Source organism: Scylla paramamosain, chromosome 6, assembly GCF_035594125.1.
Source record: "Scylla paramamosain isolate STU-SP2022 chromosome 6, ASM3559412v1, whole genome shotgun sequence".
NCBI lineage: Eukaryota > Metazoa > Arthropoda > Malacostraca > Decapoda > Portunidae > Scylla > Scylla paramamosain.
The window spans coordinates 4,001,091-4,017,864 of NC_087156.1; the positions used below are offsets into that span (position 1 = coordinate 4,001,091).

The 16,774-nt window shown below is 38.0% G+C and overlaps 1 protein-coding gene and 1 pseudogene across 5 annotated transcripts in view; one reads left to right on the forward strand and one right to left on the reverse strand.

The window, feature by feature from the left end:
• LOC135101231 (transcription termination factor 2-like) overlaps positions 1-16,774 on the forward strand; it is a 53,107-nt gene that overhangs the window by 9,193 nt on the left and 27,140 nt on the right. For all 5 annotated transcript variants that reach the window (XM_064004868.1, XM_064004870.1, XM_064004871.1 and 2 more), the window contains exons 8-16: positions 124-262; positions 375-551; positions 2,527-2,724; positions 4,429-4,593; positions 7,818-7,977; positions 12,095-12,206; positions 14,259-14,417; positions 15,031-15,096; positions 16,572-16,667. In XM_064004868.1, coding sequence (XP_063860938.1) covers positions 124-262; positions 375-551; positions 2,527-2,724; positions 4,429-4,593; positions 7,818-7,977; positions 12,095-12,206; positions 14,259-14,417; positions 15,031-15,096; positions 16,572-16,667 — 1,272 coding nt within the window. The remainder of the gene's footprint in view (positions 1-123; positions 263-374; positions 552-2,526; positions 2,725-4,428; positions 4,594-7,817; positions 7,978-12,094; positions 12,207-14,258; positions 14,418-15,030; positions 15,097-16,571; positions 16,668-16,774) is intronic.
• Positions 2,306-2,376, reverse strand: LOC135101701 (U2 spliceosomal RNA; annotated as a pseudogene).

The window sequence follows — 16,774 nt, forward strand, 5'->3', positions numbered from 1 at the left end:
GTTAGTGTTGAAAACTAAAATATATCATCTGCTGTTTGATATAAGAAGTTCATGAAGTTGGGAATAAGAAAAATGCTGATATAAAGTGAAGGGTATTATGTGCTTAAGGTGTCTCATCTGCAGCGGATATACCGGTCATCAAACATCAGGCAGCTGGAAGATGGGGGACAAAGACTTCGACAGCGCATTATTGACTTGGAAAAGGAGGTGATGCTTCTAGAATTCAAAAATAATGCAAAACCCAAACCTGAGGTAATTTTAGGTTAGTAAGACATGCACTTGATTTGTTGAATGATGCATATGTTGTGCCATCTGACATATGTGAATGATATTATACATTCATGTTATTAAATTAGCATTTCTTATTCTTACAGTTGAACCACCTCAGCCTTACAAACAGTCGCATGTGCCAAATCGTAAAGAGTTAAAATTGAACACCAATGGCTCAGAGCTGCACCCTAAGCAACATCTCTCTCAAAATGTCCTTGATGCAATGTATGCTACTGATAAAAATTTTGGAAAATACAATTATGGAGGAAAGGTATCTTATGGTAAGTATTATTGTTTTTTTTTTATTATTATTATGTAAGTGGGATACTGGCCAAGAGCAACAAAAATCCAATTAAAAAAAAAAAGCCCACTGAGATGCCAGGCCCAGAAAAGGGTCCAAAGCAGTAGTCAAAAATTGAAGGATAAGTGTCTTGAAACCTTCCTTTTAAAGGAATTCAAGTCATAGGAAGGTGGAAATACAGAAGCAGGCAGGGAGTTCCAGAGTTTACCAGAAAAAGGGATGAATGATTGAGAATATTGGTTAACTCTTGCATTAGAGAGGTGGACAGGATAGAGGTGAGAGAAAGAAGAAAGTCTTGTGCAGTGAGGCTGCAGGAGGAGGGGGGGGGGATGCAGTTAGCAAGATCAGAAGAGCAGTTAGCATGTAAATAGCAGTAGAAGACAGCTAGAGATGCAACATTGCCATGATGAGAGAGAGGCTGAAGACAGTCAGTTAGAGGAGAGGAGTTGATGAGATGAAAAGCTTTTGATTCCACTGTGTCTAGAAGGGCAGTATGAGTGGAACCTCCCCAGACATGTGAAGCATACTCCATACATGGATGGATAATTGTACTTGTAACCTTAATTTTTCCTAATTATTTCAGAGGTAATTTCATAGATCATGAAGTTATTTGGTACAGCTTTGCTTTTAGCAGACATTAAAATAGAGAGATGGAGGTTTCATGCTTGTTTTAGCTGTGCCAAATTATACAGAAAGATGCATAAGAAAATTCATAGTTTCAAATTAGATATAGGAGAGCACGTGAGATCAGGAATAGTTTGTGGAACAGGATATGTTAAGGATAAGGATAATGTTAAGGTAATATATAAATAGGAAGAAAGGGGTACAGAAGAAAGTTATGGAAAAATTTAGGTGTAAGTAGGAGTCTGTTGTTGTATGTGCTCATGGCAGCTTGGAAGAATAGTGCCATCACACTCTGTATTATGAAAGGTGACTAAAAGGGCTTGGAATAAAAGAATAAGGGGAATAAAAGGGAACTTGGAATCTCCTTTACAGCACCCTTATGTCCATAATGTGGCAAGATTCAGCATTTCTAAATGATCTCCTTTTAAAGAGGATCTCAGCCTAGAGTATGGAGAGATAGAGCAAGAAGTCTGGACTATTATGCATTCTCTATTGTATTTATTTGTTTACTTATTATTTATTTAGTCATTCTGCTTTATCTTTAAAGTTTATCACCTCTCATTTAGTGGGGTAGACCATTTCTAATCTCATATACCAGGGATCCACACCTATAAATTCTACTTCATGTGCATTCACAAGAAGACAGGATTGTTGGTAATTTGTTGCAGCAAGACTTGGAGCACACACACACACACACACACACACACACACACACACACACACACACACACACACACACACACACACACACACACACACACACACACACACACACACACACACACACACACACACACACACACACACACACACACACACACACACACACACACACTGAAAGTAAACACCTGGGTGACACTGGGAATGACTGCTTCACCTTTGTTGATCTAGATCAGCTAATCTAACATGATCTGTTTAAGGCAGAGTCAATGTATAGGGCTGTCATGAATGGATAGAATTGATAATGAAGACATGCTTATTTGAGACACAAGGGCCACAAGAGGACATGGCATGAAACTTTATGTAAAAGGGGCATTTGCCAAGGGTAACAGAGAGAGAGAGAGAGAGAGAGAGAGAGAGAGAGAGAGAGAGAGAGAGAGAGAGAGAGAGAGAGAGAGAGAGAGAGAGAGAGAGAACACAGATACTACACTTTGATCTTAGCCAAAAGGCCGAGAAGCGATGAGAGAGAGAGAGAGAGAGAGAGAGAGAGGCAGGGGGGGGGGCACTGAGGTGTCAGTCCCAAAAGAAAGGTTAAAAGAATCATCCAAAATTAGAGGATTATATTTACAATTAATTATTGCTATAACTTTCACATGACCTGGTTTTTCCAGCTCGACACAGGGAGATGGTGAGAGTTACAACTGATGCTGTTGAAAGTTTGCATGATGCTTTGCTGTCGTGTCCTGATGTTGAAGTGACCAAAGAAGACCAACCAGCTTGCTTAAAGGTAGCTCTCATGGACCACCAGTGTCGAGGACTGGCTTGGCTTCTTTGGAGGGAGTCACAATTGCCTCCTGGTGGCATACTTGGTAAGTCTTGTGTTTGATGGTCACTTGCATCAGGAATTCATTATCTCTGTACACCGCGCTAGTTGCTTGGCCATATACCGCTCCATCCTCATATTGTCACTACTACAAAAAACAAACACATGAGTTTTGTTAATATAATATTTATTGTGTATTTTTATAAGGAAACGTTTCAAGGTTTCTTGGAAAGTCTCTTGAATGTCATGGTGAAAATATGATAACATGAATGTGGCCATTGTGTGAGTGAGATGATAACATGAATGTGGCCATATTGTGAGTCAGGGCAGGAGGAGAGACAGCTGGGATGTAGTTGAAAATGTATGTGGTATATGAGCAGTATGAAATGTACACAATTGGTCACCAAAAATGTGCTAAATTGACAACAGTACCTGGCAGTAGAGGAAATATGTATTTACCTAGTTGTGCTTTATGGGAAAAGAGCAATGCTCGTGCTGTCCCATCTTCATATCTTTTAATATATATATATATATATATATATATATATATATATATATATATATATATATATATATATATATATATATATATATATATATATATATATATATATATATATATATTTAATATATTTAATATATATAATATATGTGTTAATGTGTGTGTGTGTGTGTGTGTGTGTGTGTGTGTGTGTGTGTGTGTGTGTGTGTGTGTGTGTGTGTGGCAAAGTAAGACATGTTATGTTGGAGGTTTGAATTGGTGGCAACTTATGAAAAAATAAAATCCTTATACATTGCTGTTCTAACGCCGATCTGAACAATCAAATGTGAATGTTGATGACTGGATGTATTCCTTTTTTTCTACCCTCTCTTTCTCTTTCTTCATCTTCTGTATCTTCCCATCCCTGTCTCTCCCTTTTCATCCTCTCTTCACTTTTTTACAGCATGTTCTTGAATGATCAATGGAGGCCATCCAGGAAAAGTAAGGGTTAGGTCAGAAATATCTCTTTTTCTGAGATCAATCTTGGACATAGCTACAGTCTGGCAGTACTGATGAAGTTTTAGTCACATTAATGGCATTTGTTGAGTTTTGGCCTGAAATGTGACCCCACATGTGTAAACTTTTTTGTCTTGCACAATGATATTCATATACTAGTTTCATTCTGTTGCAAAAAGCTACATGAATTATGATGAAATGCTTCAAAATATAACTGATGTAGTCTTGTCAACCCCCTAAGAAGAAGTGTGGGTATATCTGGTGGGACCCATTGACATTTGGTGCAGGCCATGCTGTAGAAAGTCCCTTGCATCTGCTGTGGTCTCAGGATTGGAATAGGTGCTGGGTAGAGAACAGTCTCATTATGAAGAAACAGGACTAAACTAGTGTATGCTGTTGAGCCTTGCTGTTGATTTATATAGCCAACTGTGCCGTGCCTGGATTCCTGGGATATATTGCAGTGGGCCACGAGTTTGAAGTTTGGAGTATTGTTCAGTCAAGATCATGAAATAATTCCTTCTGTTCTTGCATTGATCATTTGTTCTATTCATAGAATAATGTCTGTTCTGACATTAATAACTTACTCATTCAGGTGGTCTCCATTTTATCTCATGTGCTGATATACAGGTTTCTTCAGTGGATTATCTGTTTTATATTATACTCTACATACTTCTTAATTCATTCTGAAACATTTCTTGCATAGCATTATAAAAAATAGTTATGCAAATACATAACACTTTTTATATATTTCAGCTGATGACATGGGCCTTGGGAAAACATTAACAATGATATCCTTGATATTGCGACACCAAGAACTGGTAAGTGAAGGGATCCTTGCTGACGATTTCTCATCTCTTAAAGAAGAGCAAGATAGTGGAGAAGAAGATACAGGTGGATGGATCACAAAAAAATCTGGAGGTACAGTTGATTGAAATGTTGATTGTGCTAGTGATGGGAACACACTGCCTTTGGAACAGTAGCCTTGGCACATATGAGATGTCAAGAATCAAAGAGGAATTTGTGTCAGTTTACTGGTTTTGAGTTGGGCCCAGATAATGAAATGCATATTCATATAACTACATAGTCAGCAGTACAAGATTTAGCCATCTAATGAGTAAACAGAGGGCTAAAGTCATCTGTGTTTTTGACCCACTCTGAGGTTAGAGAGTTAGAGAGGCATCCTGAGTTAGGTACAAACAGAGGGCAAGAGAAAGAAGTGATGCCACTATGCCAGTATTGTGCTATTTTTACAAAACTTTAAATAATGATAAGACTGCTTTGGTGTGAATGTCCCTTTGGTTGTAGACACATTGCAAAATTTAACAATGCTGGCTATTGATCATGATCTCTAAATGTTCTTGAAGAACTAGGTGTGAAAAATAGGATAATTTTTGGAATCTTAGGCTACTATTTAGTCTCTCTCTCTCTCTCTCTCTCTCTCTCTCTCTCTCTCTCTCTCTCTCTCTCTCTCTCTCTCTCTCTCTCTCTCTCTCTCTCTCTCTCTCTCAATTGAATAAATAAAATCTAAGTTATATAGAAGATTGCATGCTGTGCTGCCTGTTCTTGTTCTTAGCTTCTTTTTATCTTTCTTTTTTTGCTTTCTCTTAGTTTGTAAGTTAAGTATTTTTTGTCATTTTTCATTTTTTCTATTTGTGTGTGTTTATATATATATATATATATGTATATATATATATATATATATATATATATATATATATATATATATATATATATATATATATATATATATATATATATATATATATATATATATATATATATATATATATATATATATATATATATATATATATATATATATATATATATATATATATATATATATATATATATATATATATATATATATATATATATATATATATATATATATATATATATATATATATATATATATATATATATATATATATATATACTCGTATATATATATATATATATATATATATATATATATATATATATATATATATATATATATATATATATATATATATATATATATATATATATATATATATATATATATATATATATATATATATATATACACACACACACACACACACACACACACACACACACACACACACACACACACACACACACACACACACACACACACACACACATACATATACATTTGTCTGTCTGTCTGTCTGTTTAGCTCTATCTGATGTAGGACAGTTAGTGTCACCACAGTATGAAAACACAAACAAATGATAGGTGTTACTTACAGTCATTGCAAAATAAAGCTGGACCTCCCCATCGGAAATATGTGGTAATGTGGTCTGGCTTCATTTTGTGTTATCTGCACTATCAGTTATATGATTATATTCTTGTGAGATCTGACATTTACCTAAGGGAGTATGAGCCTGCTGAGCTGGTAGGTGCCTCCATTTGCTCTCTCAGACAGTAAGCAGGATAGTACATTTTTTGGGTTGCTCCCACTAGAGTGCTCAGGATTTGGACTATTTTGTATTTATCTGACTCATCTTTTGTGTGATGACCAGCCATGTCCTGCAACCAGATGATACAAGAGGAAAACGCCTGTGTTCTCACCTGGATGGAGGCTAGAAAATGTGCCGATCAAAGAAATGTGTCGTACTATCTGTACCAAATCTGCTGGCAGCAACTTGTGGTCTTCTTTCCCTTGCAAAACCACATTCTGGTTTCCCTAGCAAGACTATCAAATTAACAGACAACCTTCTGCATAGAGAAGTGACTAAGAACCCACATCTCACTGCTGCAGAACTAAAGAAAAGCCACCTTGTCTTGCTGAAAGACATGACTATTAACTGCATGCAGCGTTGCTTCCAGGAAGACTTCCTCCTTCTCCCAGATTACCGTAAAGCCAACAAATAGAGCTTATGAAGAAGGAAAGACTTGCTTTTGCCCAGAAGTATGCTTCCTGAGTCACAAGATTGACAGAGGATGATGTGGTCTGATGAGTCTACATTTCAGTGCATCCAAGCCAAGGACCATCTGATGCCACTCCTCTGTCAGCTGGCACAACCCTGCCCCAAATCTGTGATGGTGTGGGGTGCTTCAGTAGTCTAGCTGGATAAGGTGGTGTGTAGTTCCTTGCCAAGAATGTGACAAATGCAGATTGGTATATCTGTTCTGGAAGACTATCTTCTGCATTTCTTTCACACACACAGTTGTATCATGTTCATACATGATGGTGCCCCTTGCCATAGAGTGAGAAAAGTCAAGAATTGGTTTGCTGACCAGGGGATTGAGGTTCTCCTGTGCCTGGACAATAGTCCTGACCTCAATCCTATCAAAAACGCCTGGCACTTCATGAAAAGGAACCTTCAGCCTCCGTCACTTGCCTCCAGCATGCCATCAAGTGTGGTGCAAGAAGAAAGACTTGGATTACTTCAAGAAATTAAGTGACAGCATGCCCAAACATCCTTAGATCATAAAGCCAAAGGCAACATGATGAAATATTAAAATAAGTGCCAAGAGTAGAGTAAATTGTTTTATTTTAAATATGTTATGATTTTTGGAAAGTATATCATGTTCACTGGAGGTCTAGCTTTTTTGTGGTGACTGTATTTAATTTTTCTTTCCATACATTTATATAATCACATAAATATGAGAAAGAAGATCCATGAAAAATATTTGTACAGCTATTAGATGAAGGGATACATTCTATATAACTTAAATAGATTTTAACAGATAGATGGGTAACAGTAGTTTTGTCATTTATTGCACCTCATAGCATACAGTACCTGATGTCCTCCACAACTACAATAGCATTGACAAAAAGCTTCCTAAAGCTGAAGTGAGTGTATCCCTATATCAAATAGCCATTAAAATACAAGAATGACATATGTATCAAGTCTGGAGATGGACAGCTGTTACTTAACTTTAAGTATTACTTTATTTCTCAGTATATCACAACTAATTGTAGGCAGAATATTATCCTTACTTGATTAAAGTACTAGGTATTTATATTTGTGTTTATTGCATTTAATAATCCTAATTATCAGTTATAAAATTTAGCCAATTAGGTGGAAGGAACATAGCCTTATCAGTGCAAGGGATGAAGCTTCTTGGTGCAAAAAAGATTATTATAAACTCATTCAGGTAATTGTGATAAAATTATTTTACAGGTGCATCAAGATTCTCCTTAGTTCCATCCAGTGGGACATTAGTAGTGTGTCCTGCTTCCTTGTTGGGGCAGTGGGAGGGTGAGGTTAAGCGACATGTGCAGAGAGGCAACTTGAGGGTACTTGTGTACCACGGCAATGCTAGAGACAGGAATGTAAACAGGTGAGATTAGTGGTTAAGTGTCTATAAATGTTTGATTTTCTTTTGAAATATGTCCATAAAAGGATTTTTAAATGCTAGATTATGATTGCCAACCCAGCATCATCAGCTCATTTCCAGCCTCTTAATTGCAATCACAATAGAACTGTTTTGCTTGGAATAGGAAGTAAGATAGAACTTGCAAGCATTTATTTGATTTTGTGTGAGGAAGATCTGATTCCCAGTGCTGGTCAGCTACCTTTATGACAACTTATAGATACTTCATATGACTTTTTAGTAAAAAGAAGTGCCTTCAGGTCTAATTCTGATTTTTGTTGTGGTAGTAATATGGTATGGGGATTCAAAGACTCCAGTGATAGTTACTAAGGTCCAGCATGTTAATGGCATTGCAGCTTGGATGGTGCTGTTTGATTTTCCCTTTCATAGTTGAGTTTCTTTAAAATGATTATGGTCATCAGCTTATGCTGTTTAACCTCTAAAGGACTTAGTGGTGATGATGATTTTTGCTCTACTAGGACTGGCCCTCCAGTGCTTCTTCTTTTGGCTGCTCCCATTTAGGGGTTGCCACAGTGATCACTCTTCTCCAGTATGCTTGGTCTTCTGTGCCTTCCTCTGTCATGCCCACCATTTGCATGTCTCCCTTCACAGCATCATAAAACTTCTCTTTGGTCTCCCTCTCTTCCTCCTGCCAGGTAGATCCATGTCCAGCATCCTCCTCCCCACATGCCCCTCGTCACTCCTGACATGTCCATACCACCTCAGCCTAGCCTCCCTTGCTTTGTCCCCATACCGACGTACGTGTGTTGTTCCTCTGATGTAAGCATTTCTGAATTTATCCATTGAGCAAATCGCAACATCTTCAATTTCGCTACTTCCAACTCTGCTTCCTGCTTTTTCGTTAGTGGTACTGTTTCCATACTGTACAGCATGGCAGGTCTCACTACCGTTTTATAAATCTTTCCCTTTGTTCTTGCGGAAACCTTTCTGTCACATGTCACTGCTGCCGTCTTCCCCCACCCATTCCATCCCGCTTGCACTCTCTTCTTTACCTCCCCATCACAGTCTCCATTACTTTGTACCGTGGACCCCAAATATCTAAATTTGTTAACCTTTGTCATTTGCACACCTTGTAGCCTTATTGTCTCCCCATCACCTCTGTTGAGACACATGTACTTGGTCCTGCTCACTTTCAGTCCCTTTCTCTCCAGTGCATATCTCCACCTCTCCATCTGTCTCTACTTCTTCGTGGTTTTTGCAACAAATCACTACATCGTCTGCGAACATCATAGTTCGTGGGGATTCCTGCCTGACCTCATCAGTCAGTCTGTCCATCACTACTGCAAACAGGAAGGGGCTCAAAGCCGATCCCTGGTGCAGTCCCACCACCACTTCGAAACCCTCCGTCACTCCTGCAGCACACCTTACTTCTGTTACGCTGTTTTCGTACATGTCCTCTGCCACTCCCTAGCACTTCATGCAATACCACAGCTCTTCTCTCGGCACCCAATCGTAAGCCTTTTCAAGATCAACAACAATGCAGCTCCTTCTGTCCTTCCCTGTACTTCTCCAACATCATCCTCAGAGCAAATATTGCGTCTGTTGTGCTTCTCCCTGGCATGAATCCGAACTGCTCATCACTGATCCTCACCACTCTTTGCAATCTTGTTTCCAAGACTTTTCCATATCTTCATTGCATGACTCAACAACTTAATTCCTCTATAGTTGCTGCAGCTTTGTACATCTCCCTTGTTCTTGAAAATTGGCACTAGCACACTTTTTCTCCACTTACTTGGCATCCTCTTGCCTTCCAAGATCCTGTTAAACGGTCTTGTTAGCCAACCCACTGCCATCCCTCCTAAACTCCTCCATGCTTCCACTGTTATCTTATCTGGGCCTTGTTTTACCTCCCTTCATCCTCCTCAAAGCCTTCCTCACCTCTTCTCTACTGATCCTTGGCACTTCCTGATTTAACTCTTCCACCTCCTCTAACCTTTCCCTTTCATTTTCGATGTTCATCAGATCCTCAAAATACTCCTTCCATCTTTTTAATATATTCTCTTCCCTTGTCAGTATATTTCCGTCTGCATCCTTTATTATTTTAACATGTTGCACATCCCTCCCATCTCTGTCTCTGTCTGGCCATTCGGTAAAGGTCTTTCTCCCCTTCCTTAGTATCTGACTTCTCATATAAATCTTCTTATGCCTTTTCCTTCGTCTTTGCCACTTCCTTCTTCACTATGCTACACATTTCCTTGTATTCCTGATGACTTCCTTTGTCCCTATATCTGTCCCAGTTTTGTTTTGCCAGCCTCTTCCTCTTTATGCTATCCTGCACTTCCTTATTCCACCACCAGGTTTCCTTGTCTTCTTCATCCTGATGTCATCCCAAGTACATGTATGGCTTTCTCTCTCACCGTTTCTGAGATCTCCTCCCAGCTGACCTCTTCCCTTTCTGTCAAAGCTTGGCTCACCTCCTGCTTGGATGGTGTATTGTACTCCTTCTCCTTTAGTTTCCACCATTTGATATTTGGTTCAGTCCTCACTTTCCTCCTTGTCTTCACTTTCAGGCTCAGGTTCCCAACTAACACTATGCTGTCTTGCCACGTTCTCCCCGGGCACAACCTTACAATTGCTAAACTCTTTCAAGTTGCATCTCCTACACAGTATAAAGTCTATCTGTGTGCTCCTTCCTCCACTCATATATGTAACTCTGCTCCTACCTCTTCTTAAAATAGGTGTTCACTAATGCCATCTCCATCCGTTTCGCACAGTCAACAACCATCTGTCCCTCCGCATTTCTCTCTCCCACATCATATTTGCCCATCACATCCTCATCACTATTATTTCCTTCTCCAATATGTCCATTAAAGTCTGCTCCAATAACAGTCCTCTCCTCTCTGGGGATGTTCTATATCACTTCCTCCACCTCACTCCAGAACTCCTCCTTTTTGTCCAACTCACACCCCACCTGTGGGGTGTATGCACTGATCACATTTATTTGTATCCCTTCAATTTCCATCTTCAAACTCGTTACTCTATCAGATACCCTCTTTACTTCCAGTACACTGTTGATATAGTTTTCCTTTACTATTACTCCAATGCCATTTCTCCTTCCATCTATGCCATAATAGAACAACTTGCAACCTCCTCCAGTCAGCCTTGCTTTGCTTCCCTGCCATTTAGTTTCCTGTAAACAGAGGACATCTCTCTTTCTTTTCTCCATCATGTCAGCCAATTCTCTCCCTTTACTGGCCCTCCAGTGCTAAACATCAAAAATAGCCTATATTCACTCACACCTTTAACTTAGTCTTCATTGGAAGAGTGAATTAAATATACTTTGTACTTATTATCAAGTCTGTCTTTCTAATGATGCCATCCAGAAGTCTTTACATGGAGTAGTTATGGAGAGACAGTGAGTTGAAGAGAAGAGACTTTTGGAGGGAGCAAGTCACTTGCTGCCATGTGTCCATTTTGCTGAACTGAATATGGTTAGTGTCTAATGAAAGCAGGTGCCCTGAATTCTCTTCATGCATGCTAAACAGTTATTGACTTCTTGCCCAATTGCACTCTCACTAAGACTTGTTGCAAATGGATGAGTGTGATCGGGTAATACATGTGGCATTGAGGTACAGGAGAGGGAGAGAGCAGACAGGGAATTGGACTCATCATAATCAGTCACTGCTTGGCCATAGTGAGAGCAGGTCAGAGACTGAGAGATTAGGGATTATTAGCTAATTAGCTCACAGGCAGTATTACCAATGACTGAACTACAAAAAATTGACAGAGTAGCTAAATTTAGCAAAAAAATAGCAGAGTGGTTATAACTGTCTCCAGTCCTTGCCTGGTAAAGTGGCTATAGCTGCCTCTGGTCCTTTAGGTGTTAAGATCTGCTTGTGCTTTTGGTTATTTTCTAGTTGAATATTCAGTTTTCTCTATTTGTGAATGTTGATATTTGATCTTGTTCAGTTTGGAATTTCGCTGCACAGATAGGCAGTCAAGTATCATATGAGGTCATTAGTTGTAGTGTGATGACAGAAAAAAATGTATTATTTTGTAAATACAGCAACACTGAGTACTTTGCTCTATATGGTGAGCATATTCTCATATTCTATTTTTTCAGTCTGGCTCAATTTGATGTTGTAATCACAACCTACCAGATAGTTGCAAGAGAAGCATTCAAATTTTGCGAAGATAAGCAGTTGAAGAAAGGAAAAAAGGATGATGTTCCAAAGGTAATATTAATTTCTTGACTCTTGATTTACACCTATAGATGAGTCCTTATTATTATTTGTATGTTGTATAGATATGGGTAAGTAGATGGAATTTTTGCAGTAATAGCTTCCAGATGCACATGTTTATCCCCCAACTCATGTTTTATCTAAATTTTAATAAAGGATGTGCTCAGTTTCTTTTTGATATCATATATGGCCGAGCTCAAACAATGTAGTTATAATTATAAAAAGTAGATTTCAACACTGGTATTTCTGTTTAATTGCTGACATTGTTATCGTGGGAGAAGTTGCAAGGTGAGTTAGATATTGAAAGATTTCAACATCTTCAATTGATGAAGGCATTAATTACCAGATGAAGAGCAGTTTTGGCATGATTTTGGACAGAAATGTAAAGTGTACAAGTTTTAAGAGATGGAAGGCTCAGGTACCACTTGTGGGTTGCCTCTCTCTCATGTATAGATAGAGAAATGTTTTTGTTTGTTTCTGGCAACCTTGGCTCCTACAATACTGTTTCAGCACACTTCAGGATAAGGTTCTTGGAAACTTTTTGGCTTTTCTTAAGCTAAATTACTATAAGAAATAATGTCTGACAAGTTGTTGTGCTCTATCAGTGTCATAATATTGCAGTGTGAATTGTTGGAGGTCCATAGAAGCCTGTGGAACCCCAGAGATGTAACTTGTGCCTAACACAAGCTTCATGTTGATGATGATGTGGGCCAGGAACATTATATCTTTTACAGTGGCCAATTTGACTGGAATTGAGGCTGCTTTCACTATATTCCTTTAAGTATGGATGAAAAGAGACATGTGGATGCCTGTGTAGCCAATTTTATGTAATAGGAAATCAGTACAGGTAGACGTGTGCAGCCTTTTTGTTGGCCAGGGGCATGTCCAGACTCATGGCTTTTCATCCCACTCCCTCATCAAGTAGATGACAAGTTTAAGTATGCCCACTGATTCTAAAGTGATATTGCATTTACTATATCACATTAATCAGTAGAATTTAGTATCAGTGAATCAAACAAGGGCACCAACACTGTGAAGTCACATCCAAATAGATAAAAGTGAGATGTGATTTTCAGTTCTGTAGTGTACGAGTATCAATAATATCCCATTTGCTAACATTTTAAATTCTTCCCATTTTCACCGAGATGCTCTCTTAAGACTATTTGCTTCCTTTGGTGCACCACTCCTCCCATTGGTTTATCAAAGTAAAAATGTTTTTTTTTTTATGACTGTATTTATCCATGTGTAACGACATAGGGTCCCTTCCTCCCCCACCTCTAACCTCCTGCTTGCAAGTAGCAAATATGGTACAAGTGGTTAAGTGGCAATGGTGTGAAGTCATAGTTTGTGCCCATCACCAGCAGAGGGGTTTCTCTTCACTGGGTGAGTTCATTCCAGTGGTGAAGAGTAAAATTTAAGGAATGATCTCTAAATAGGTGTAGGTTTGCTTTACTGTTCTAGGTTGGGGGATTTAGGCATGTCTAATTATATATGGGGATATTATATTCATAAGAAAGTTTCTTACTTTAATAAACCATTATTTCCAAAACTGAAAAGGTGATGAGATGATGTCCATGAGACTCAAGCAGAAATGTGTAATGTGCTGAACAGCATTCCCCAGAGTTGCTCTCTGTCTCTGTCTCTGTCTCTGTCTCTGTCTCTGTCTCTCTCTCTCTCTCTCTCTCTCTCTCTCTCTCTCTGTCTCTGTCTCTGTCTCTCTCTCTCTCTCTCTCTCTCTCTCTCTCTCTCTCTCTCTCTCTCTCTCTCTCTCTCTCTCTCTCTCTCTCTCTCTCTCTCTGTCTGTCTCTGTCTCTGTCTCTCTCTCTCTCTCTCTCTCTCTCTCTCTCTCTCTCTCTCTCTCTCTCTCTCTCTCTCTCTCTCTCTCTCTCTCTCTCTCTCTCTCTCAATGGAATCAATCATGCAAATAGGACACTTAGCTAATGGAGTTTTCTGTTATTTGAATATGAAATTTGTTTGAAAATTTTAGATTTGGTATTTTCTGTGGTCTAGTCTCAGGACTCATTTTTATGGATTTCCTTTTACAAGGTTAGAGCCAAGAATCAAGGAAGGCTCTTTCAAATTGGCTGGAATCGGATTATCCTGGATGAGGCTCATGTCGTCCGCAACCACAAAAGTAAGACGTCCCAAGCAGTGTGTTTGCTCCGTGGAGGCAGACGGTGGGCACTGACTGGTACTCCCATTCAAGTGAGTTTAAAAAAAAAATTCAGTGAGATCTTATGCAAAACCTTTGGCCAAAAAAGCAATTGTTAAATTTTTGTTTAAAGGAGAAACATCTTACACATTTTATGTAAAGAGAGAAAACTAGGAATACCTGAGAATTCTTTATTGGAGAAAAGATAAAATGTAAGTTTTCATAAAAATTATATAATTATCACTCATTTGAAGACAGCAGTATTTTTCTAATAAAGTAACTGTTGTTTTGGTTCTGGAGTTTCCTTGCTACTCGTGCTATTCCCTTTTTGTTCAAGACAATATAAACAAAAGAGGATCAATGTTTACAGTTTATCAGTACAAAACATGAAGGAATGGAAATATTTGTGAAATCTTGTTTAAACAAGGAATACATGTAAAAAATAAGGATCTTCAGTGTTGTGCAGTGATTATGGGTGGACAACATCCACCTGATAGGTTCAGAATTTTTTAAGAAATGGTTAAAAAATCATACAATCATTAAGCCATATTCTGTTTTAAGTAAACTGCATGATCAATCTCTATTGAATATAAAGAATAGACAGAGCTTTTGTAGGGAGTCCTCATAGAAAGCCAGTAAATACTGATAAATTAAATTTTTTTTCAGAACAAAGAGTTGGACCTCTTCTCTTTGGTGCGATTCTTAAGGGCTACACCTTTTGATGAATACACTGTAAGTTGACTTATTCCTGTCACTAGTTTAGTTGTATGGGTGAAAAATCTCTTATTTGGATTGCTCAGGAATTAAATTTGCTCTGAATTTTGTACTTTTAAGGTCTTTGGATATGTATTCATGAACATCTGCCTTCTTGAAGGTTACATAAAAAATAGATGAATAAATGAATGAATTAATTAATACATATGAGGTGTTGAGAAAATAAGGGGGTTTTGAGAAAAATGTGTTTGAAATTTTTGCATGGTTAAAATACAATAAAACACTGGATGCACCAATTCTCTTCATTTAGGTATCATTGGAAAGTATTTATAATAAAGAATGTCATACAAGTTGTCAAGAGTTTGTCATTTATTGGTTGTTTTAATGGACTGTCACAGACAGAAATGTAGACACCAGTGAAGCTATGTAAAAGTTTTGCTTGTTGTAGTCACTTAGATTCCAGTATTCAATGAAGATGCACCAAATAGCCTCAGTCCCAACTTTCTCAAAGCAACCACACTGGTAGGCAGAATCCATAAGATCAGCAGGTACCTGCAGTTTGGTGTAGGGACTCACATAAGCCTGACCAAGTTCCCTTTTCTTCTTTGCCTACACACTTTTCCACTTGGCTACATGCTTTTCCTGCTTCCTGGTATGCTCAGAAGTAACAGGATGAGTATCATAATGTCACTGTTGCTCATCTTTACAAATTTTCTGGAAAAGTAAGGAGAATGAGGTAAACAGTAAACATGACATGAGGGGAGCCACAATAAACACTGTGCTGTGAGGCTATCTTGAAACAGTGTGCTGATTAGCCCATGGGGATCAGGTAGGACATTGATTGGTTCAAAATATTATGCACTCAGCTACTGAGTGGCAGTCATGATGGTGAATATGGTTCTCTATTCTTTAATATGTGTTCCATAGCCAGTTTCTAATTTTTTATGATGTATTATCACATGAAACAGACAAATTTGACATTCATTTCTGTACTTTGTGAGGCTTTATGCAACACATGTACCTGTAGAAAACATATAAATCACCTTAAAAATGATGTTTGGGCAAAGACAGGAAGAAAGGTAAAAAATAATCCAAAAATAGGTATTTTCAACAGAAATGTCAGAAGAAATGTGTTATAATTGGTAGTACATATATGTAATACTGTACAATACCTTTTTCCATATTGGTATCTGGTAAATGACAAGAATTGCAGTACCTGGACAAATGCAACTTGTGGGCATGCCATGGACAAATTAGGACAGATATTGGAGGGATTACTGTAATTACTTCTTGAGTATTGAATGCACTAATCAACTGCTCTGGTGAAAAAGGAGAGGAAGCAGAGGAAATGATTTCTAGATAAGCTTAGTCTGTGGCAGCTGCAATTATTTCTGAAGTATAGAATATTTTTCATAGATTATCAAATTACCTATAACTTAACTTTCCTATATCCTGGAAATGTATTGTGTTTAATTATTATGTTTACTTTCAAGTGCTGGAAACACCAAGTGGCCAACAATACTGCTCAGGGGAGGCAGCGAATGAGTCTTTTGGTCAAGGTGTTGCTACTCCGGAGGACAAAAGATCAGGTGTGTTTTAGAATAGCACTTATGCTTACATTGTTTCCTATTTTGCTTGAATGGATGTTTTTTACTAAAATGCATTGTTAACATTTCTGCTCTAAAATGATGTACTC